Source organism: Bombus flavifrons, chromosome 5 (assembly GCF_040668555.2).
Source record: "Bombus flavifrons isolate JBK064 chromosome 5, iyBomFlav1_principal, whole genome shotgun sequence".
NCBI classification, from domain to species: Eukaryota; Metazoa; Arthropoda; class Insecta; order Hymenoptera; family Apidae; genus Bombus; species Bombus flavifrons.
The window spans coordinates 18020657-18045502 of record NC_138446.1 but is presented as its reverse complement, the minus strand read 5'-3'; the positions used below and the strand labels follow the sequence as shown (position 1 = coordinate 18045502).

At 41.0% G+C, this 24846-nt stretch overlaps 1 protein-coding gene across 9 annotated transcripts in view; it reads left to right on the top strand.

Moving 5' to 3' along the window:
- raskol (Ras GTPase-activating protein raskol) overlaps positions 1-24846 on the top strand; it is a 257001-nt gene that overhangs the window by 148530 nt on the left and 83625 nt on the right. For 3 of the 9 annotated variants that reach the window (XM_069112675.1, XM_069112676.1, XM_069112674.1), the window contains exon 4: positions 18264-18323. The exons of 5 other annotated variants lie outside the window; for them this stretch is intronic. In XM_069112675.1, the coding sequence (XP_068968776.1) occupies positions 18264-18323 (60 nt within the window). Of the gene's footprint in view, positions 1-9892; positions 10261-18263; positions 18324-24846 lie in introns of all 9 variants that reach the window. One more of the 9 variants, XM_069112679.1, reaches the window with a different exon arrangement.

The window sequence follows — 24846 nt, the reverse complement described above, 5'->3', positions numbered from 1 at the left end:
TGGACGATTTTATGTATGTCCTTTCTGCTACTTGCCCTACTTTTCTCTTACGTTTCGCATAGAATCTGGCGTCTCCCCACGAGAAATGAAGCATTTACGTTATCGTACGTACTTGTTTTGGGACTAATTTAGCGAAACTCCCGGCACAAGCGTATCACGATGTTTCGCATTCTGTTAGGACGTAAAATATTTCATAAATAGCCATCTCGCTGCCGACAGCCTTCCGTCTTTATTTACGTTAACAGGGTCGATTTAATTTAACACGGTCGCTTTACCAGCCAAAAACTTGGAAACGAAACGAAAAGAGCACGACAATTTGCCAATTGCTCTCGCCTCTGTTCGTTGTTCGATGTCCGTGCATCCTTCTTTCGTTGATAGGCCACAGGGTATGCTACGTGATCAAGTGTGTAACGCGGAGATTTTATAACAATATCTGGGACAGGTCGGTGAACTTTTCATAAGCGAGATTCTTTCGTTCGCGTTTCTCGTGATCCATGAACGATCGAATAACGTTTAATTCTCCGGGATGAGGATCAGACAGGCGCGTTTTAAAATATATCGGACCGGTAATAAAGTAACGTCGTTTTTTCGTACAAAACTTCATTTGCAATTTAAGCCGAGTATAAGTGAAATACAAATGGGTTAATGCAAGTATAAATGTTTATTAACGTTGTTATTTATGGATAAGGTTGAGGTCAGAATTAATGGCGCAATACAGGTAGAATACAATATAAACAGAGCGAATTTATATTTTAATTGCACCGTTGAAATTATCATAGGCGATAAAGTGAAATCCGTGAGTTATCGATCCGTGGCAAACAGAGGTGCACGGCGAATAATTTCACGAATCAGTATGTGGAAGTAATGATTCCATAGTCGCGATCGTTGAACGTGATTAAAACTGAAAATTTACTGTGATTCTCTCAGACATTATTATGCGTATTTTAATTGCCATTTAATCCGCTGCATTGTTTTTTAAGTTCTCGAACTAACGAATTAAAAATCTTTTCGTTCTTTTAATTTCTGTTTTCTCGTTCCCTTGTTTAAAAATTATTTCTTTGTTATCGCTGTACAATCCAATGTGTCTAAAGTCGTTTAATGAAAATTGACATTTAAAGCTATCTACATGTATATATAAATATAATTGAATTATCCTTTATGGCAGTTGTATCTGTTACCTCTCGCTGTAAGAAATATGGCTATCGTAAGAACGTAGCGAAACTAAAAGAAGAATGTACGTGTGAGATGCAAAAACCAATTGTATCGTATGGGAAGACAGACTGGAATTTCGTTTCGCGTAGAAACCCGTGGACGTAATCTCCGCTCACGGCACTTGTAATCAAAACGGCGTAACGGAATAAATTTCGCGACTGCTTGCTACTTGTACGTGGCATTAACCAAGACACGTTCCCCGCTCAAATTATTTACCGTTTGCTGTTCAAAACACCACGAAAACGTGTTTGCAAATAGAGTAGATAAACAAAGACTGAGATCTCGAGAGGAGACGAATGGCGCGGGTAAACGAGGTGGCACGAAATCGCAAGTGTATAAAGCCGGGAAGGCCATGCTCGGACAATCAGGAATGCTAATCGAGTTAATCGACATTCGCTGAGCTACTAATTAGCTCGCGATGCGGCGTAACGAACAGGGTCGACTATTAAATTCTTCGAAAGTGGAGATTACAGTTGAATTCAATGGTTCGCGTGTGGAGGAAGAGCTCGGCGAAGAGTTCATGTGTAACAGGATAGCAATGTTGTATAAGTAAATATATAGAACGAACTGCTACGTGGGAACCTGTTGTAACTATGGCTAAGTTCGTGATTAAATTTGCTTACGAAAAAATTGTATATTTTGTATATTTGATATTTTAAGAATATCATATTAGATACATGCATGATGTTAGCAAGTACAGAAGCGTCTGGCTTTACAATGTAATAACTGTATGGTGGAAGATTATAATACACGGGTATACGGTATAAAATTATAAGCACTTGATGCGAATTATTTGCGAGACGGAAATGCAGCATACCCCGCGTCGTTGTAATTAATGTTAGAAACAGAGGAATTGCATCGCATCGTTTCCAAAAGGAGTAACGCGAAGGGCATATAATATCGCTTTCTTACATTTACAGCAATAGGTGAAATTAACGCAAGGGACAAACGAAAGTTAATTCTGTAGCCGAGTGAACTTTTTAAATTCTACTGGACGCACGTTGAAACGTATTTCGCGTGAAAAACGTTGAAACATTCGCAGTAGAATGGTGAAAGGATCGTAATGGTCTTAACAACGTTTCTAAATATCTTCCCTGGTTCGAATATTGCGAAACGGTGCTCTGAGGTGGAGTAAAAGCAATGTTCCGAGAAAACGTTATCCAACTGCGTTAATTTCATTACACGAATCTCGCGCCAACCGGGCGGCCGCTTAATCGCGCCGCGTATACACTGTTGTGTGCACGTCCCTTTGTTGCCGGCACTTTCCACCGATTGTTTCGGCGTCTCTAACGTTACATAATGCATGCACGATTGTTATGCAATCGCACACCTGCGCTTGTACGGTCCATGCCGAAGATGAAGCGCATTTTCGCGCGTCCGAACGGCTCCATTCTTGCCAGGAAACAATGTTTCCGCGCTGTAATTGATTTTCGATACACGCGTAGTAATAATAATTGGAATTAATACACAGCATATTGTTTGCAATTGAATTCGAGGTTTGCTCTCTGTAGAACAAAAGAGAATATCGTTGGTTAGTGATAATCGTTCGGTCGAACTGACCGCTTCTCGGATGATTAAATACATTATTACATTATATCACGTTACATTATATTATATTATTAGATTAAATAGGTACGTTATTACAAGTACGTTGTATCGGAATATTAAAATTTTTGCTACATCGGATACACGAAAGGAATAATCTATGCTTTTATAGTTTATCATCTGTTCGAACAGCGGGAAATTGTACCGAAGAAACGGCTGTCGAAAAATCTTTTGCTTCGATAAAAACCCGGTGTTCGGAATTTTGAGTGGTCGTCCGTTTGTGGCACGGACAGGCCCCTTTCCCTTCTTCTAAACCTAATGACTCAGAGGTCAGGTAAAAAATCCCGGGAAAGAATCAGCCGGAAGCGCGCGATGGACAGACGAAATCCAACGGCTGGTAGGAAGAATCAGCAACGTAAGAGGACAGTTTATCATCAGACATCGTACCGTGCGGGTGAAATACTTCATCCCCGACCAAGATCCTACCACCGCCGTGTTCATAACATCGCGCTTTACTTTTATACGACAACTGCAAATACAGTGCTAGATTACCCTGACACTCGATCTATTAAATCTCCTCCACCTTGAGCGTTAAGTCATTCGAGGTAGGCGATATCGACCGATCGGTTTGACCCGATCGGTTGCTCTTTAGTCGAGAATTCGCAACACTCGAAGTAACCTGCATTAGATGTTTTTCGAATAATATTTGACGAGTATGAAATTACTAAATATCTGAAGAAACTCGCGTAAAAGACAAAAAATAAAAAATTGAAATTTCAAATATAGTGCAAATTAAAAATTACGATCATCTATTTTCTCAACGATCGTTTAGCTTCTATCGAAAAAGAATTCGTCGAAAATCCTCAACGCGGTCGTTTAGAAAACGTTCGGCGAGTGATTCGAGCAAGACGGCGAATATTTCCAAGCTTTTCGCGCGAAGACTGGTTTCACTCGTAAATCTGTCGAATATTCGACCACGTTTTCAGAGAGCATAAATCGCGGATCGTAATTCCAGCCAGCAAGGGCGAAAAGCTCTGCGTACCCCGCGATAGGTTCACGTCAGTCTCGATAAATCAACTTTACGAGCTTACGCGCGAATCGGGACGTGCTTTCACCGGAAGTGTCGCCGGTGTAATAGAAAAAATGATTACGCGTTCCGTTTTCACGGCTGGGGATAAAGAAAGCCGGGAGACCGCTCCAGTAACGCGAGTCAATGATTCCTCGAGAAGAAGAATAGCGATTCGTTTGATTCTATTTAGCCGGACAGGGAAAGAATGGAAATCGAAATAGTTGTCCGGAGTCTTTCTTCCTCGTCGGTGTTTCATCCTTGATGTCTGTCTCGCGAAACGAGGAGTAGCACGGTGTTTCGCGTAATTGCGAAAGCGACGGTGATTCTTGTCCGTTGCGCACGGTATGTACTTACATATGTAAGTAGGTGGTCTGATTTTGTACGCGGAACCAAGCTGCGTATAATAACAAGAGGAAATTGCGAGAAGTGGAAGAAGAAGGACTACTTCGTCCAAACTATATGTACCTCGTACGTTTCAAAAGTTTGGTTGTTGTTTAACTAAAATATTTAAAGAATCGATCCTTTTCGTAAAAATGTAAAAGATAATGGTTATTTTTGGTGTCGAGCTAAAAATAAAATTGCTAAAAACAAAAGAAACGTAAGAGATATACCCGAATTATTCGTAAGTGTAGCGACACGAGAAGTCGCTCATTCTGTTTCCGTCTTCGATCGTCCAACGATGCAGACGATTTCTCAGCTTTGGTTCATCGTTAAAAGCTACTTGAACCAGCGTCTCGGATTCTCCTCTATTTTAAGCACCGCTATATCTTTTACGAAACGTCGACGCGAATAGTCGTCCGTGGCCAGGCCAACCTTTAATCCTCGACAGAATCTCAAATCCGGCCTTTGAACTCGAAATTCACCAGACCGCGTGTGACTCTGCCTCGACGGAAGACTTAAGCCGAAATTAAACTATTCCATTTGTAAATTTCTCGAGAAGGACCATCTTTGCCGTAACTGCGGATAATTTCTCTCTGACTACCAACTTCATCTTTCGCATCCACGTGCCATCAAATAGTTGCAAATTCTTCGTTCGATCGAACACAGATACGATACATTTTTGTAATACAGTTTATGCAAAATTTTTCTCCGTTTATTAGTCGATTACTTAATGCATAATTAAGGCAAAAAACAAGGCACTATACTTTCTTTCTACGCGCACGCTATCAAAAATAATTATCTTATTTTCGAATTTCATAAACGTGTACGGACAAGAATTTTCATTTCGTAATAAAATTGACAAAAAAATTTGCAAAGTGGACTTGACGTATTATAAAATGCTGTCCGGATAATCGAGTTGATATGTTAATTGCCAATTACTCGTATGAAATTCTTCTTTGTTTTGTCAGGCTCATTAACGTTTCACCGTATTGGAGGAAGATATTCGAGAAATGGAAAAACAGCAAAATAATGGTCGCGGGAAGAAGTTTGAAATTAAGAACAGTGTTATGTTATTTATACGTCGTCATTAATATTCATTAGGGCCTCTTTAATGGTAAAATGACAAAATTGCGACTGAAAATTTACGACATCTCGTGCGAAGGCTAATAGAGAAGCGCCTACTGTAAACGATAAAATTGTGGGTCGTGGACACGCGCAAGGATAAAATCGACTAGCTCGTTATTCACAGTCGTTCGACGAGAAACACCAGTTTTCGCGATCGTGAAATCATGTTTCCGCTCGCGATTCCATGGATTTTGCGACGGATAAAACTTGCAAGGTCAATGTTTTTTTTTTCAAATACCTTTAATGACAGCACAAATTCCGTAATCCTTTTCCACGTTCCGATGAATATTCATCGAACGCATATCCAGATTTGTCTGCTTATTTCTGCTTCTCTATAAGAAATTTCTACTCTTTTCTTATAAATATTTCTTTTAAAATGTCCTCTTATAAAGAAATAATTAAACGATATTGACGATATCGTTGCAAATATGGCACGGTTTGTCACTACGAAATAATATCGTTAAGATCTTTTACGGGTTTTTCGCGTTACAAGGAGCCGACATCGTCCGCACACTGTCCTCTATCGACATCTTTCCTGCCACTATTTAAAGCTCTAAAGAAGCAACCAGCAACAGGGAGAAAATTAACTACAGCAGCGGACGCCGTAAAAGAGGAGCTCGTAATGTTCGCAATTAGCTTTCATCGATCCGCTCCGAATTGCCTGAAACTAACGAACGTCACGCCATGCCGCGTTAATTAGTTCCACAAAATTTATCTCGATTGTTTGTTCCTTCTGTCCTGAAGATTCATCCATCGACGATCCGTCGATCATGGGTAAAGACGCAATTTCAAATACTACTATGTACTTTCTGTCGGTTATCCTTCGCGATGGACATTGATCTCTATTTTCAAGCGACACGACGCGAATGGAACGAAACCTGCGAGTTCACGTAGCGTCATTAATATCCGATACCGATCCGATATCGTAAATCTTGCTCGAACGCCGGCTCGATGTAATTGCCCTGTTGCGATGAGCGGCCTTAACGATCCGCGCTCTTGTTTCCCCGCCGAATGATTAACGAACCAGTTTTCGAACGTCGAGGAAACGGCGAAAAGCTCGCTGGGTAAATATAATAACAGTTCCTGAGGCGCGTAAGATTTACGACGGGTTAATGGCGTGTGTATTGTAACGAACGTATCTTCCAATGGGACGTAGATGGCGTATTATTGCTCGACTCGTGATCGAATCTCGTACGATGCGGTGGATAGGCTGGAATAGCGGATACGTAAGAAAAATACCAGGTAACTGCGAATCTGTGTCTAAACGTGCGTTAGGATAAGCGAGCCGAGCCACGAAGTTACGAACGACACGTAATCGGAGATGGAACGTTTATACCGGGTTCGCGATCGATGATGAGTTAATACACGATTACTCGTATACGTATCGTGCGTGCGAAATTTGTAAGAATATGTTATTTCAGTCGCATTTCTTCCCGCAAACATATCCGGCGAATCTCTGCGATCCGAGATCTAATTAATATTTCATTTACCGTAAATTACTCGGATCGTTAATTAGTTAGATGAAGAAATTAACGAGCACCGATGCTAGCGAGCAGCATTCGTATCTCTTGCGCCTTTCCGTTGCGCCATGCTGCGCGGTCGCTTCATGGAAATGGAAATTGAAGTTTACGAGCAACAGGTGGTTCGTGGGGATATGATTTCTGTAGCGCGTTCTCCGAGTCATTCTCGATCGAAATCTTGCGTGCTTTGCATTCAGATTCGTCGAGTCCAGACCTGAATGTGTCCTCGAAAAAGTTTGAAAATTTCGCCTGTATCGAATAACGAATGACGATTACGAGAGACATTTTTAACGCGAGATGTGGCGAGACTGTGTTTTCATTGAAGGAAAATTGGGAAATTTTGTTTCGTTTCTGGCATTTCCAATTTTGGTCTATGTACTTGGAAAGTTACGTCAAACTTTGCTTCCGCTCGAAAGAAAGATCGTCGAAGTTCTAAATTATCGGAAATAAATTTATTATTTGGCTTCAACGAGGATATGGCCTTATGTAAACGACGTGCATACGTATAGAAATGTCGAGAAACCGTGGCGAGTGGTATTTTTCTGTATTTAAAGGCTGTAAAGCAGACAGTGAAAACAAATAGAGTTATTTCCATCGATAACGATAGTTCGAATCCGGTTCCTTAAACGCAAGTTCAAATGTTTTAAAGCTAATAATAGAGCTGAAAATTGTAAAGGAATTCCTGAAATATTAGTCGAAGCAGCGTATTCGAAACTCTGCGAGAACTTATTCCTGTTTAAAATAAGATTGTTATTCCAGCAACGACGAATCGAATAACCATCCGCATCGCGGCGGCAACGATGCCTCGAGAGCTGAAATCGAAACTTATCTCTCTGCCTTTCGGTCTTTAATTACGAGCTAGCCTGGCGGCCTATTTAAAAAGTGCACCACGCCCACGCACACCTACGAGCTGCAGCGCGTGCATAAGCAAAGAGCCCACACGCTGGCAAGCGAAGCATAAATTATACGTTTAGCAAATCGCAATCGTGTGTGCGCACGCGCACGCTTGTTGGATTAATCCTTGCAAAATACAATAATTGCGAGAGCACGATGCCACATAAAAGCGGTTCCCTTCTTGCATAAGTGAGTCGTCACTGGCTCCTTTGCGGTGCCTTTTCGTGCTTTAAAATTATCATTCTTGCGAGGGAATTTGAAAACGTCGTGGCCGATACTCTCAGTCTTTAAGCATTAAAATTAAATTAATTTCACAGGGGCGTGAAAAAGGATGCAACAAGACGCTGAACTTAAGAATGAGAAATCCCTTTTCAACAAATTGCCCGAGTTATGCGTTAACGCGTAATTTTTTAAATGCGCGGAAGCAAGTTCTATAGAAGCGTGTTTTTCTCTAAGTTAGAAAACATTTTTAATAGAGACAAAGGCTTTACTGAATGAAGAACGATCTCGAAGATCGTCTTCGAGCTTGTAAATAAAGTATCGTAGGATAGTTGTAAAATATACTTGCATTTGGTAGAGCGAACGAAACGAGTAAACTATATTTGCCGAAAGGAAAAGAAATACTCCGGTGGATAACAAGAGTTGTAACATCACACTTTACTCGTCCCTTCCTCCATTCATCACGATCGTGCGAATCGCCTTGCAGCTTCGTTGTGCAATCCGTTTCTGCAAGATATCCCGCAAATCCTAACCAACTAGTCTCTGAAGATTTATTTGCCGTTGGTCTCCTCTGAGATTCTCCTTCGGTGGCTAGCACGTCCCATATATGTATGCCTACAAAGGAAAAATCTCACAGAGGGTTGCGCTTTTCATTCGCCGTACACGACCATCGTGTAAATCGTACAAAGCCACGGTAATAATCTTTAATGAAAATGTAGAGGCGTTTTTCAACGTTGATTAATGTTGGACGAAATCACGGGGAAGAGTGTGCACGTTGGAACAAACGATGAACAATAAACGATAAAGAGCTGGAGCGTGCAGGATGAGAGGTTTACGTAACGGTGAGTGATGGATCGTTTATTAACGGTTTGGTCTAATTCGACCAACACGTTACGCAATTGTTGCCATATTTGTTTTTGTTCGATCGGTTGAACACGACGAGCTCGAACTTTTCACCGATGTCTTAGAAACTTAACCCGATCTAATCGTTCGCGATTCATTGAAAATAAATTTTCAACTCGATGATTTTCGATAGGTTTCTAACATATCGAGATATTTTTCGTTTTTGCGGTTCGGGTATTCGTAAAGCGAATTTCGATCCAGTATGTCGAAGGTTATTTGTTGAATGTGAAATTGTCGAATCGTAGATGCAAAAGATTTTCATATTCGACGGGAAAGAAGGGTTGAAAATTGTTGACGGAATCGAACGAAACGTTCGATAGTAATCTATTGGAAGGTAAATTACTCAAGTTCGTCTTACCGACGATTCCAGCTTTTATCGTTTAGCGTGTATTACATATTATTCTTTAATACGACCCACTTATCGTTTTTCTTTTTTTAACTTATTGCGTTGAAAACATATTTTTAGTGGATATTTATATATATATATATATGTATCTTTGTCGTACTGGAAAAACTCGAAGGTATAAAAAGACGAAGCGTCGTTATTATTAAACGCAACCTTCGGAGAAAATCTGCAAAGGCAGGTGTGTGTATTATGTAAAAAAACAACGTCCACTCTATAATAGTAGTTATATCGCGACACAAAACAGACAGCGCACATTCAGATCCATATGTTCGTAATTTGTAATTATACATATTTGACAATGAATTTGTATATTTGAATACCGCGAACGTTTAATTTCTAAAAATATTGTATTATTTAATTTGAATAGGAAATTGTTCAATGTTCACGTTCAAACGTTCGCGTTGAAAGAAGAATGAAAAAGTTACGCTCGCGTTCGGCGTTAAATTCTACGTTAGGAATAAAGAGAAACACGCGGAATAAAAATGGAAAGATCTTCCAGTTTCGTAGAGAAGTAAAGTTTGGTTTTGCCGGATCTCGGGTTTCGTGTCGCTATTTTGGAGAACGTTCCTCGAGCGTGCGTCGATCAACGTCGCTCGACGAATTTGATTTTCTTTGCAGGTGTGAACTAGAGCGAGGAAGGAGACGAGAGGAGATTGGCCGCGACCTACCGCCACGCCCACGCACCTGTGCCAAGGCAGGATCGCGCGTAGTTACCCGTTAATTAGTCGTTAATTAACCCGGTACTCGTTGGCGCGAGCATCGTCGCGGGCAACTCGCAAAAAAAATGCCGCGGCACTCGGTTTACCTCGGACCTACTTGACGGAAGCGGCCGCAGGAGCTTCGTTAGAGGCGGTTCCGAACTCTCGAGAAATTGGCCGTGAAGATGCACAACGTTTCGACGGAGGGCGCGTCGCCCGGTGGTCGAAGATTGTCGCGCAGTTTTCACTCCTGCCTTCGTGGAGCTGATCACGACGACCTTGAATCAGGTAGATTCCCAATTACAGGCCTGAACGAAAGCGTAGAAGCGAGGTTACAACTGCGTGAAATACGATGTAAAGTACTGTACAATAGTTAGACGGAGAAAGAAGAGTTACGTAAATTGTAAGAGGCAAAGAGAAAGAGAAATAGGACAGAGATATCGCAAAAATTCGAAAAATTCAAATAAGTAGGACGATTAAATTACACAGGGATCTGAAGTTTTTGAAACTTTGATCTATCGAGTACAAACCAAGAGAATAAACTGTAATCGACCTAATATGTTCGTTCAAATTATGTTTATGGATTCTCTTCGTGATTGAAATTGCAATTATTTGCGTTTGAGCATTTCCTCCTAATTAGCTACCGCCTAATTAAATATCACCTTCTAATATCATTTCTTGGTAGTGCAATTATATTTCTTTTTTTTTCTTTTTTCCTCCACTGCGATTAACGTCATAAATCATTGGCAACGGTTTATTGTTGATTTTTGTCACGATGCTTGTCACGACGCTTGTCACGACGACAGAGATTGAACGATTTCGCTACATCGTACGTAGGATAAGGACACGCAAGATCTACACAGGACGTAGGTGACTCGCGTATGCAATGTTACGAGCCTACGCTCGTTAAAACTGCACTTCTACTTTCCCATAAAAGAAAACCTCTCGTGGGAAAAAGGAGAACAAGTCGCGGTTGATACGGTTGGCACAGATGCGTTTCCAGATGGAAATTCCTCGTCGAATGACAACGATCTGTAAACGTTTCGCGTTACTCGAATATTCGGTCTTGTAGGGAAAAGAATTTTATGGATACCTGCTACCTACATAGGCAACGATTGCTTAACGGATGCTAACAGCTATGTGCGTACGTATTCTTCAGAGAAATTTCAGGACACGAGACTGTATACTTTTTAACGTTTTTAAAGTTTCCAATTTCTTTGAAATTTTTGTAACGTAATATAACCGTAATACAGTTAACATACCTGTATAAAAGCGTGACACGTAAGCTCAAACATAAATGTATTTTAACGATATAAATTTCTGATCAGATTCGTCGGATCAGATCGTTACATTTAGCGAATTTACGGTGGAAAACAGATCGCATCTATGTCGCTACAACGAAACTCTTTCTAACCTTGTAATATAAGAAAGAAATTTCTCAACGTGTTGCTCGTGTATCCGGCGGAATAAAACTCGTTCGCCGGCAGTTTCATTCAGAAAGAATAAAAAGACACCGATATTTATGCCCTGCAAATAATTCACGCGAATATACGATACGGTAACCAGAACGTCCGACGCCCACAAATTCTCGAGCGAGAAACGCGCTTTAAAAGTATCTACGTAGCTCCCAAAATACATACTCGGTGTGTTTGCCGCTTCGACCATCTCGCCGTGTCGCGAGAAACGCCATAAAAGCATCTGAAAATGTAGCATAAATAGCGATGGACGTTAACTAATATAACGCGGTGAAATCGGAAAAGAGAAGACGATCTTGGGTGTAGAAGATTCGAAGAACGCAGTATTTGGATACTCACCGCGTAGTAAGACGATTTACGACGACTTACGATGCCATAGAGAAATAAATTTGATAGAAATTTGACAGTGATTTAGCACGGCTAAATCTAGTCAAATATGCTGCCGCTTTTAAATTCGTCGAACGACTGTCCTATTTGTTAAAAATATGACGATATGTAAGAACCCGAATTGATCCAATCTGCGAATATGTGCGTGTGTACTTTGGATGCAGCCAAGTAAGGTGTATTTACAAGATCTCCGGTGTGGCTCACGAGCGTAACCGAAGGAGGCAGCGTTAATATTTACTTTCATACGCGGCCTCCACTTGCGTCAGTTCATTGCCGACTGTATCATGTTCACTGTCCAACTGAGAGGCTGCTCGTGAATCGATACCGTGTGTCTAGATGTGTCGTTGATTATCTTTTCACCGAAGAAGAACGATAATCGTCATTGAGAAGACATCCGTTATTTCCTCCCACACTTACGACTTCATCTCTCGACATGAATGGATCCGTGTATGCGTAATGCGTATGCAAAGGAGACTTTGGTCGATTCCACTCGTCGAGTACTCTTACAGCCTTTGTACTCTCTAAATAAGGTCCATGGAATCGACACAGCGGATCTTCTGTATTCTTAATACGAGTAGATACATACGTGTATCTCGCCAGATACATACACACGTAGTTGACATTTGTGACGAAACAGTGAAAGAACTATACTCGCTGCGTTTAATCAATTTCAAATCGAACTCGTTTTTCGGACAAAGTCCTGCAAAAAACGATATTAAGTATCGCTAATGTTGGTGACGATATGCCGTAAAACATCGTGAAACGTCGAAGCCATGATCTTAACGCTAATGAAACGGAAACGATCGTGAAGATTTATCGAGTTTCGAGTTGTGACCGACGAGAATCTTCTTGATCCGTGGCGGATTTATCGATGGTTAATTGATCGTCGAATCGATTGGTCGCGTCGACGAGTGTCGCGAAATTGCCTAGGCTGTACGAACCGATCGCTCTGCGCTCGAGGGATTTCTGTTCGCGTGTCCAACGATCGTCGGTAGGATCGACGAGTTTAGCGTCGGTCGCTACGAATCAATTGTACGCTTTCACGGAGTTTGGATAAACGGTTTATCGAACCGTGAATAAAGTGGCCGTTTCATTCTCTCGTGGTTTACGACGTTCGGATAAAAGTTGGGCTCGCGATTACAATTTGTAAGTTATTGGACAGGAAAATCGTGCGTCGTGGAATCGTACGTTTCGGAGGGTATCGAAATTTCAAAAAATTGACGTTGAAGCTTCGAAGCACGAGGTCATTTCTTACCGCTCGTAAACGGAAGAGGAGGAAAGATATCTCGAATAAAGATAAGAATTGCAGGCGATTGCTCGAGTGCGTTAATAAAACACGTTAGAAGGATGTTGTCCGAAACGCAATGAGATACAGTGATTTCGTAGTCTTCGTGGAAGATGTAACAAAGGACGAGAAGCAAGCGGAAAGCGATGCGACCGTGTCTGGAATAGCGGATTTGAGGCTTCTTCGATCCGCTAGATTTATTCGTGGATGATCTAATAATTGCTCAAGGTCGAGTCTGCTTGCACAGTTGCTGGCTAACTGGTAACCAGAGTGCGTCAGCAATATGAGAATCCGATACGTGCCACAGGATATTGGAAATTGTTACAAGCGTACGTTCTTTCCTATCTTCTTTTTTTCTATGCTCCTATCTAGTCCACGCTTTTTCCCTAGATAATATAGCTTGATGGCGGAAATTACACGCGGATCGCGCGATAAAATATCTATATGCGTTGTAGAAACAATTTTGTGATACGAAATTTATATACGGAAAGTAGTCGAGAGATAGGTGATTTCTTATACCTACTTTCCTTATGAAAGTAAGCAAAATGTTGCTTCGAGTTTCTTAACCTACGTTCTTACGTTTCTCAGCAAGATTTATCCGTTGTTCCCGATTTATTAATCGTCCCGTCGACTCGACCGTATCCTGTGCTTGTCGCTGCTTCGATCTTTAATTGCAATTGCCGTTCTTGGATATCTTTTTCCTTGCTAAGTGACTTAATTATCGCTTAATGGATTCGTACGATTCATTGCTAATTATGGATGTCAGATACAGGACGCGATTTAAATTAAACGCGTTTCGATATAGCGTAAAACCTTCTGCCGAGTTTAGAGCAATTTCGAGCGCAAATTCCGATACTTATCGAGAGTTTTATCGAGCTGTGTCGCTGCAAATGTTTCCACGATATTGTTTACGGGCCTGTGAACGCGAATCGTGAATAGTCGAAATCACGTTGTCGCGCGAATTAATGGAAAAACAGTGGAGCAAGGATTTCGATTTCTCATTGGCTGTTGCTCGTTGACACGAACGTAGGAGCCAGGTATTGTTAAATATAAACCTAACTGTCAAACACGATAGGAAAGCAGACCGAGTATTTTAAAAAATGACAGTGCGAAGTCTTTCGGATTATTTTCACCCGAAAAACGTAATATCACGTAATGGCTCGTAAATAAAATTATTATCAGTTGGCTGAAATTCTCGTTCTTTCGTATTTTTATTCCGCGACGTTTCGTCTGTCGCGACGTTTAGTAGAAATACGAATTTCATTTGCGCTCTGCGTTTATAATCGATAACGTTTACGCTCGAATCTTTCCTATTCCTTTCAACTTCGCATAGACGACAAAATATTTATTTATTTCTACTACTGTCTCTACGAAAAGTCACGCCATCGATTTCTCGGAAAAATTCGACTTTATTCGCAAAAAAAGGCCGCCGCGTTTCCACTCCTGAAATATCTTTTAGCGCATCGCGCTACGAAGAGCTAAGAGAAGCTGGAGAGAAGAAGACGTGGAAAGAATGGTAAACATGCCAGGTCGAAGCGCGTCTGAGGTCTGAAGCATCGAAAGAGGCACTTGTGGCACAAAGTACGAATATTACGGCGATAGAATCTCTGGCAGAGCAATTTCATCGATTCATTGACTGGCCAGGTCCTTTTGCTTCTCCTTTCGAGCGCGCTTCTTGTCTTCTAATTATACCATCGCTTTACTAGCTGACCGTGAGCAGGTAGGACCGTATTGTACCTGCTCCGCTGCTGAGAAGCGAGATAAGAGACAGGGAAGGTAAGGGAGAAGAGAAAGGAAAAAAGAGTCTGAAAAAGAGAAGAGGAAACGAGGTAAACCGTTGGGTAGAAAGCCCTAGAAATTCGTTTCCATTCTCGAGGGGAATTAAGACAGGACAAACGTCGACATCGAATTATCCTCGACGCTCGGACTTTTTATCAGCTGTCCTCTGTTTCACGCAATAATAACGCTAATTGAATCGATCCTATTCCACTCCCTTCATACCTACCGTTGCCCGTTTCTCCGTTTCTGTCTGCATATCTCTACCCGGAAATTCAGAAGCATCTGTCTCTAGTACGAATCCTAGTACTAGGAAGGAATTTTCACATTGGATACTTTTTTCGTTATTATACTTCCCTCGTTAGGTTGTCGCGCATTGTTTAACGTTACGATGGAATTTATTCGTTATGTCGTTGTATCTCCTTAACGTTAACTACCAGTTACTGGAATGCTGGTGTTTAGTAAAACGTAATTGTTTAAGAGAATTATATTGTTCAACGCGAACACTGTCACAGTTCGAAGCACGGTTGTCTTAACCTCGATTTTTAACAGCGAGCGGTGCGCGTAAACGATATTTTATCGAAGAAACTTTAATCGGTGGCAAGACTGCTTCACCGATTTCATCTCGGTGGCCATAACGTGACCTTAGTAATTCGATGTAACGATGTTACATTAACTGATTAATTACGATTGTTTATTATTAAATGAAAATGAACGTGATATTGTACGTGGTATTATTCGCTTTATATTGAAAAAAATAGAGAAATGGGAGTGTACATGAATTTTCGCCAACGTTTATACATTCCTCGATACAGTTCCTTGACATTTCGACGCGAATCTCTGGCTTTCACGAGCAATTCGAAACACGTGCTTCGCTTCCCGTTGTAGTAGATAACCTATGCAAGGCACGTCCGTACAATCGTTCGATAATAACACGATTGCTCCGGTCAGATCGAAGCGAAAAGACGGTCGAACGAACGCGGCTTAAAATTCCATGATAGACTGCGCGAATAATTTCTTTGCGATTCGCTTCCGCTGAAACGAATTTCACTGGATCAGACACCTTCTTCGACGTGTCGTGAAATATCGAGTACGAATCATTTTACGACCAGATTCGATCGCCTCGAATTTTACGAGTGTGTTTTATTACGTGGAAAGCGCTTTCAACGCGAACAATTCGTCTATCGTTCGTCATTTTTAGTCAAAGGAGTTGACATCGTTAAAACTTGCGATACGTCGGACTTACGATAAGAAATGGAAAAATATAATATACTTCTATATACTTCTTTTTGTTTTTGTTTGGTAGTCAAAGACAGCACCGTAATTGACTAAAAGAGGGTGGAAATTCTAATTGGTCAGAGCTAAGAGGTTAATTAAATTCTTACCGGACGAGTCGAGGTTTCAATTAAAAATCGTCCCTGCGGGCCGACTGACAAAAGTCTTCCTGAAAGTTCGGGAAAGCGGTTTTCGCATGTACGATTTCTTTTATCGCGCAGAGGAAATTAATTGGACGTGTGATCATCGATCATAACTAATAATCGGAAGTCTCCAAAGGATGGAGCGTAATTGACGAGCTGCGATCGTAAATCTCGTCTAAATGGACGCTTCGCTTGAATTTATAGATCCTTGTTATCGTTAGTCCTTAGGGAAGAGACATAAAAATATTAATTCCTTATCCTGAAAGGATGTATAACATACAACGAGCGACATTTCGATAATTTCCTTAATTAGGAACGAACTTGGTGCAAAGTTTGCCACGAAAATATAGTTTCCCGAAGCTTTCGATTCGAAAGAGCGTTACTCGTCACACGCATCTGCTTATTAAAAGGAATTAATCCGATCGAATCGCCGAATCTCGATCGAATTTCCCATTCTGCGAATTAACTGTGAAATGTTGTAGCGTTCTCGCCGATAATTTCTCTGTTCAATTATCAAACTGCGCAGTGATCGCGAACAAAACGAAAGTAGGTAATTTTCGATGAATCGATTCGTGCGTAGCGAAGATAATCGTGAGAAAAAGTTGTTCAGATTCGTTTTATTAAATTAGATCTTTAACCGATTTAGGCATGGTGTTGCTTTCCGCCGATTCCATCTCTTCTTTCTTCTCTTTTCGCTATTCTCCCGTCTACCATAGTATTTCCGTGAATATAAAATTGGAACGGTATTATTAACAACAGTTTCGATACGAACAGTCACGAAATCAAATAAAATGCATTCGAGTCTAATATCGAGTATAATATTGAGACGAAAAGTATTTTCTCAGCTTGACATTGCGATGCAACGGAATTTAACGAGTCGTGTTATCTTTTCATTACAACGATCGATCTGATTTCAAAGGAGACTTTCTGAAAAGCAAGGTATCGTATCCGAACAATCAGGCGTTTTCCCGAGCATTTGTACGATGTTGCCATATCAGATTTTACACTTTCTCGGATCTCGACGAATCTTGGGTATTATAACCGCAGTTGTAATATCGCAACTCCTCCGGTATCTCTGTCACGAATACTATTGCGATAGAACGGGGTTGAAACGAAAATTAAATCTCGCGTAGTGGTACCTATGCGTGGTTTGCTGCGAGTTGGTCAGACAGAAAGTACATGCGTAACTGAGGATGGATAAATCGATATGATTTTTACGTTTCATTGCTCCTAACCCCGTGACTCGCCGTTTGCAAAATCTTCTCTGCTTAGAAATTGATTTTAAGTTAACTTTCGTATCTTCTATTATAAAAACATGTTAAATTTACAATTATAAATAGTTATAAATAATTCTTATATTCAATTAGATCGCATCGTCGAAGAAACGAATAAATAGCATATCTCCGTAGCAAGTTTAGAGAGTGAGACATCGAATAGCAATGGAAAAGAGAAATCGAGTTGGCGAGTTTTATATCGCATCGACGAATATCCGAGGAACTTTGATACTCTGAAAATCCTTGCTATTAAAACGGATCGACTGCACGTGCGAAGTTTCTCATGTTGCATTCGTTGGCGCACCGGGAAGAGATTATCAGAACGGATCTCACGCAGTGCGCTTAATCAGGTCGCAATTAATCCGGTTGCTTCCCCGTTGAGTACAGTTAGACAAAAATGTGGACGCGACGAGTGTCCTGGCGTTCGCGAGGAACTCTGGTGGCGAAGCATGGCTGGTCGCGTTCGCCGCCGCTGCAGCGTCGCGAAACGCTGCGAGAATTGGAGCGTGCAGCGTGAATCTGTTCGGGTTGTGTCCATTAATATCGTGCGTCGCACCGTGAAAAAGCCACGCGAGGAACGGTCCCGTGTAACCGAACCCATCGTATTCCGCTTCCTCCGAGTCCTCGTTCGTTGATGAACGTCGTTAACGTATACGTATCTTGTTTTCTTTTTCAGGTGAGTCTAAAGGAAAGTCCATACCTAAGAGTAGTCGACATGGTTCTCGGAAAAGACGAGGTGAGTCGTAAGCGAGTCGAAGCTGAACGATAAATTTCAATTTTGTTAAATCGAGTTCGATAAACTCACGACCTACGCTAAGTTTATCAAACGTTAGACTTTCAGAGCGGCCGTTAAAACACTGGACGCGTTTAATCCGGTAAAAATATTCCGTTTAATACGGATTGGTGCAGCGCGATCGTTCTTAGCTATATAAGGAGAACGATCGATAATTACGTTTTTCTTGTTCGGCGATTAATATAAATCTCGATGATCCTTCGGCGTCGAGAAACGCTGAAAATTCGAAAGTTGGCCGACGCTTGACTAAAATTGACAACTATCTATAAATATACTTTGAAAGCGTTAGCAGCCATCGTTGTTACATTCGTGCAACTGCTTCGGCTCTGTCATTGCGAGTGTAACGCGTTGGACGTTAGATGGTCGTCGTTGTTTCGTAAGATCGAAACCGTTATCGCTTCGTTGTCAGCGACGTTTCATCGTCGCTGCGCTTATTTGGACTCTCGAAAAGCGCCGGAAAGCTTACGCTAAGGGGATAGAGACTCGACGATCGAGTCAAAGAACAATGAGGCTTGTTGAGCAAGGTGACGGTAATTTAACGCGTACAATAGGCCATACAAACTAACTGGAAAGAAATTGCGCTTTGTGTACGATCGATAGCGTTGCGAAGCGCCCCTCGGATCGTAGTCGCCAAATTAATCGCTTATTTTCGAACAAAGTCGAAGAAATATTCTTTTGGGGGGGGGGGGGGAGAAGAATTTTCTTCTTTGAACCGCATTTAATTACATACCCGACAACCACAACTTTGGATAAACCTTCGAAGATATTTTCTTGTACAAACCCTATGCAAAACGTGCGTCGCGAAACAATAACCCGATGTACAGTTCGTGCCGACGATCATCTTATTAATAGGTATTGTTAGGTGCGCGTTGCCTTGGCAGAAAGAAATTAACCGCAAGGTTGCGAACGCTGGAATGCCGTAGGCGCGAACCGAACAACAGGATTAACTAATTACACGAACAATTAAGCTAATTGGATTGAAAAGGCTGACACGAACGTCTCCGCCCTGAATGTCTTCGTCTCTTGTTTCTTGTTTAACGAATTCCAGTGTTCGTTCCTTTCGCTTCGTTCGTTTTTCCTCGCAACACTTTTTTATCGTATTACATAGAGCGTCTAAAAATTCATTGCTGTCAATGACTTTTACGTATCGTTCGATCGTTCACTCAGGAAAATATCTCTCAAATAATGCGTCCGGTATTCGAGATAATTATTTATACAAACGAGTATCAAATTTATTTGTTATATAAAACTATTTATACCAAAAACGCTGTTCCAATTCTACTCTGCTGTTCGGCTGTCACCGTATATCTGAATATCGTCTACCTGAAAATTGAGTTGTAAAGAGCGAAGTGGTAACCGAAACACGATTTTTTACTTTCGTACCGTTTCCAGGTAGCACGCCGTAAAAGTTTAATTATTCGCGGCGAGATTTTAAATAAGATTTCTTTTTCTCCTGGCTAATGCTTTTTTTTTCATTCTGACTGACTAGAATTCCCGCGTTGATGAGATTATAAATGTCGTACCGGCGTTGTTCGCCAACAGTCCTCCGTTGATGGGAACGAAGAGCGATACGAACGAAAGTTTTACGAGAAGGTCGAAAATTGGCGTTGTCTCTTTAGTCGGAGAAAATAGGTATCGCTGAGTGAAAAGTACGTATACAGAGGACGATTCGGTGCTGGTTAACTAGAGTTAGACGACGTCAAACTGTCTGCAAGCGGGTTGTTGAACGAAAAAGCTGAACGAGTAAAGTCGTAGAAAATGACAACTCGTTGTTGCGATTAAAACGAGAGAATGAGAAACACGCGATATTTGCGCGGTTTTACTTATCTCCGTACTAAAAATTGTAGGAATTGACGTATGTCGAATGATCGAACGAAATCATACGTAGAATATACAATTAAACGTCATTGTCAAGTATTTTATACGATTTATTTCAACGATTCAAAAATCAATTGATCGATCTTTTTTGTCGCGTCTCATAAAAAAGTAGTAGTTTTTTTACAAATTGTAGCAATTTGAGCAACGATAGCCAGTATTATGCAGAGGATTGTACTGTATTATAAGGGATAACAAAATTATTAGCGTTAACGCGAATAATAAATGCTCCGGATCAACAACATGAAATTATATAATTACGATTTCTTGTAGTTTAATAAAAATACGAAGTTGAATCGAACAACTTACGTACATACGTATATAGAAAACTACAAGTTCAACTACAGTTGCGGTTGCGAGAGTACAGAAAATAACGTTACCGTTAGTTATCGCTACGGTCGGTACGTTGAAGCGTATTTTTCCGCTATTACCGACGCTCGGTCAATTAGTATGGCTTCTTTACGCACGACGCCCTTTGATCGACTCTCTGGCTTGGTATCATTTTTCGAACAGCAGTACTCGGAAATAATAATCTCGATTACCGGAACTCGCCACGAGGGCCTGATCGCGCTCGGATCCCATTATACATATATATATATATATATATATATATATATATATATATATATATATATCGATAAATAAATTCTACTTATCGATAAAATATCTATCCTACGTTGTACTAAGTTCGGTCTGCTTCGATTTAACGCGCAATTGTGGAGAAAGAATTGGATAGATCGCGTAAATGATTTTTAAACACGCTTGTACGTATTATACGGGACGCAAATTCCCATTTAATTAAAACTTCGATGTTACGCGTTTAAGCTACTGTGAAAAGAGTAAGAGATTATAATATAAATTACGCAGACCTTATCAAGTATTTCGTACAACGATAAAACGATTATATTTTCGATTAAATGATATTTCGTACGGATATTTTGAATAGATACACGTATCTCGTACGTACTAGAGATATCGTTAAAATGTCTTCGATATATAATCATCGATCCGTATTTCGATAAAAATGCGACGAAGATCGATTTTTGTATGGAATCGAAGGTCGGAGCCAGTATTAACTCCACGGACATGATTCGTACGTAACTCGCACACGCTTATGTATGTATGTGCCGAGAAGCGCACGAACAACCATTAATGGTCACACACCCCCTACAAGGTGGAGTAGAAGATCATGGTCGATCGTATAAGGCGTTCCATTCGTCGGATCGTTGACCGTGCAAGGTGATACCGTATTGTTCACCTACGGTCCTCTCTTCTTGCGCAAGCAAATCAATTTCCACTGAAACACTACTTAACCTCTTTTACTCCTGTCCGTAAAACGTCGCCTCTTCTACTTTCCACGTTCTACGGCCGCACGATGCTTTCTAATGCGTCAAAGGTATCGCGTGACTTTCGTGGAAAGTCATTTTCCGCCGCGTAGATGGCGATTTCGTTGCTAATTAAAAACGTGCCTTTATGCTGTGATCCCAGACGAGCTCGTCGTAACTTTTATCGTAATTTACGTCTTGGTTCGTTAACTTTGTATCGAGTTGACGTAGTACGGTAAAAGTTATCTCTAGTTTCGATAAGCTTCTAGACTAACTTGTCTTATAAACTGCTAAAAAGAAGTTTAAATTCGGAATACGATATGAAGATCTCTTTCTTCTCTCGTCGTTGGCGTTGATGTATTTTATTCGAATTTCTTTTATTTCATATTAAGAAATGAGAGGGAGTTTAAAAAACGAAAATAATACAGCTTTCGAATAATCTTAATATTATTTTCATTTCGCTTCGCGTACGTTTTACATAGTACTCGCTGTACTTTTAAACATGGAAAGCGATCTCTCCGAATATGCGAGTCGCTTCGTTACGACTGTATTGTACTCGTATCTTTATATGGGTGAATTTCATTTTCACTTTGTTCGATTAAACGTAGTCTCATCACGCGTTAAGCATATATTTGCGCATTATCTTTTACGATAATAATCTGTATTATTTTGCAAATGAATTCTTTCGAAATGCTACTTTCACCGTCAAAAGTTACGTCCTTGCGTAGCAACCGCGTTAATTCGTAACTTTACCAGATTCCAATCTGGCAATCGGTGTTAATAATTTGTATCGCGTTATCACGCTCCATGAAAACTATACAAAAGTCGTAGATATAAGGTATAAAAATTGAAACGGGAAGGAAATTAAGATAAACCAGGATTAAACAAAAAACAATAAAGAACGGACAAATCTCTTGGCCGAGAGTTAAATTTATCGAGATGTAATTTCTGGAAAACAATTGCACCGCTATATCGGTTTAATTTCCTATCGTAACGAATAAACGATTGGAAGGCAGATGGAGGGAAAAAGATCATTGCACGAACCGTTGCCGCGCTGACGATTCAGCGGAGAATCGTGAATCATAGAAGACCGGAGTCTTCTTCTAGACGGATCTAATCCAGGTATTAATTTACGAACGTGATATCGAAGGTCTTTCGACGGTACGAAAGCGGCAAGGGGATGCGAGAATCGCATTTCCAAGTTGAGTTCGTGCAAACCAGACAGAAAATTTTAATTTCTGTCTCGAGGCTACTCCGCCCGGTACCCGTTGCCACGTCGCTTTCACACCACTCGTGTCTCTCCCTTTCGAATTTCACTCCTTTCCCACGTCTGTTCGCCACGCGTTAGCCAACCATTCTTCGAATTTCAGTAAACGCGCTTTCTTCGAAGCTATTAGACGTTTTCGTCGCGGCTTTTCTCGTTACGATCGTTCTCGCTAAAATCGGAATAACGATTGGTCGTTTTGCCCGTAGTTCTCTGTTCTATTCGAAGCTTTCAAAGTCGTTCGATCTACGATTCTAATGTACGTAAGTTATGGAATACTGTCACGATTTTGCGACTCGCTGAAAAACGTGGTAAAATTCCTGGTCGTTCGTTCTTACCTGTTAATTCGTTGTGACGTTGCAACTCGAGCAGCTCCGGTCGCATCGTAACTCGCCGCTGTAGTCGTGCGTCTCTGTGGTCGTTGTTTAGTCACGTATAGGTTCTCCGTGTTGCATCGTTTCGCCGGACTCTCTCTCCGCTTCTTTTCTTTCTCGTTCTTCCTCCGGTTGGATCGCCGATCCCGTGCCTCGTTTCCACCCATCCGCTGCTACATGCTACGTAGCGTTAAATTTCGACTGCCTCGTTTTCCACCGCAAAAAGCGATCGGTAACGGTTACACGTGTCTTAAATTACATAAACAGTTACGTTAGCGAAATTGTTGCACGCACGATACGTAAGTGCGACAACGTTTGTACGCCGCGCTGTGATAAAAGCGCATCGAAATCCATCGGTATAACGAGCGAAAGGTATTTCTTTTTAATATCCTCCGTTAAAACATCGTCTACTATCGAACTGATCCTCTTTTGCCTTTCACGTACGTTTCGTACGACGTCTATCGATAGAATATGTTTTAGAATGCCAATGAGCAAACAATCCGGTAAATATAAATATCCGCTAAAAGAGAACGATAGTCGCGATAGTACGAAAGAGGAAAGGAAAATGGATAATGTCTATCGTCGATCTAGTAATTTCACGAGTATGTCGCGTTTTTCTTTCTTTTTTCCCCGTGATAATTGAGAGTGAACGAGTTTATCGAATCTTATTAATCAATTCTGTACTATGTAGTCTACGAGCCTAGCTCGGTATCGGTGTAACGGAGCAAGAATAAAATAACAACAGATATATCAATATCGAAGAAATAAAAGGAGACGTAACAAACAAAAATATATAGGCATGTAACTTTGACGATCTTGTAAAAAGGGTTTTATCTTCCCATTGATTGCACGACGGTCCATCCTTTTCTTCGTTATCTGTCCTCCGCTTCCAACGTACTCCGATGCCGCCGCCCTTCGTCTTTCGTAGACTTTTCTATTACTTGGAACGCTTCTACGCTCTCCCGTCCTCTCCTATCTGCATCTGCCTTTCGTCTCGTTCTCTCTCGAATTCCTCGAGCTTTCATCGAACTCTGCCGTGCTTCGTCTCTGTTTCGTCGTTTTACTACTCCCTTCCTGTTCGCTTGCTTCGACACGAAGAATCGTTCGTTTTAAATTCACGTCCACCCTGTCGTTTGTACGGTCCAAGCACGAACAGTCGCGATACGATCTTGTTTTTCGTTGGAAAAAGGGACAGGGAAATCCTTGGTATAGGTCCAAAATAGGTACTTTAGGAATACTCCTTGAAGATGTTAGATTTCTTTTGCTGTACCACGCGTGCACTTTTCGTTTATTCTCCGAGGATGACTTCGAATTCCTTCAAACTATCCAATATTTTGGATAATTTTATCGCGTTTAGATGAATTTTGCACTTCTCGTTTTATACTTTTCCATCGATCAGGATCACTCGCCCTCGAGTCAGAAAAGATATTTCTCTCTGTCCTCGTGTCGGACACCGACCCGATGGATTAGCGATTGATCGATATACGTACAAGTATTTCGAAATCGATGTTTCTCGAAAGACGAACGAGTTTGGACGCAAAGTCGAACGAAAAAGTATCGCTTGGAATGGAACAAAGTGGTTGCCGTTCTTATTCAGACGCCGTCGTCCCGATGCAAATGCTAGATGC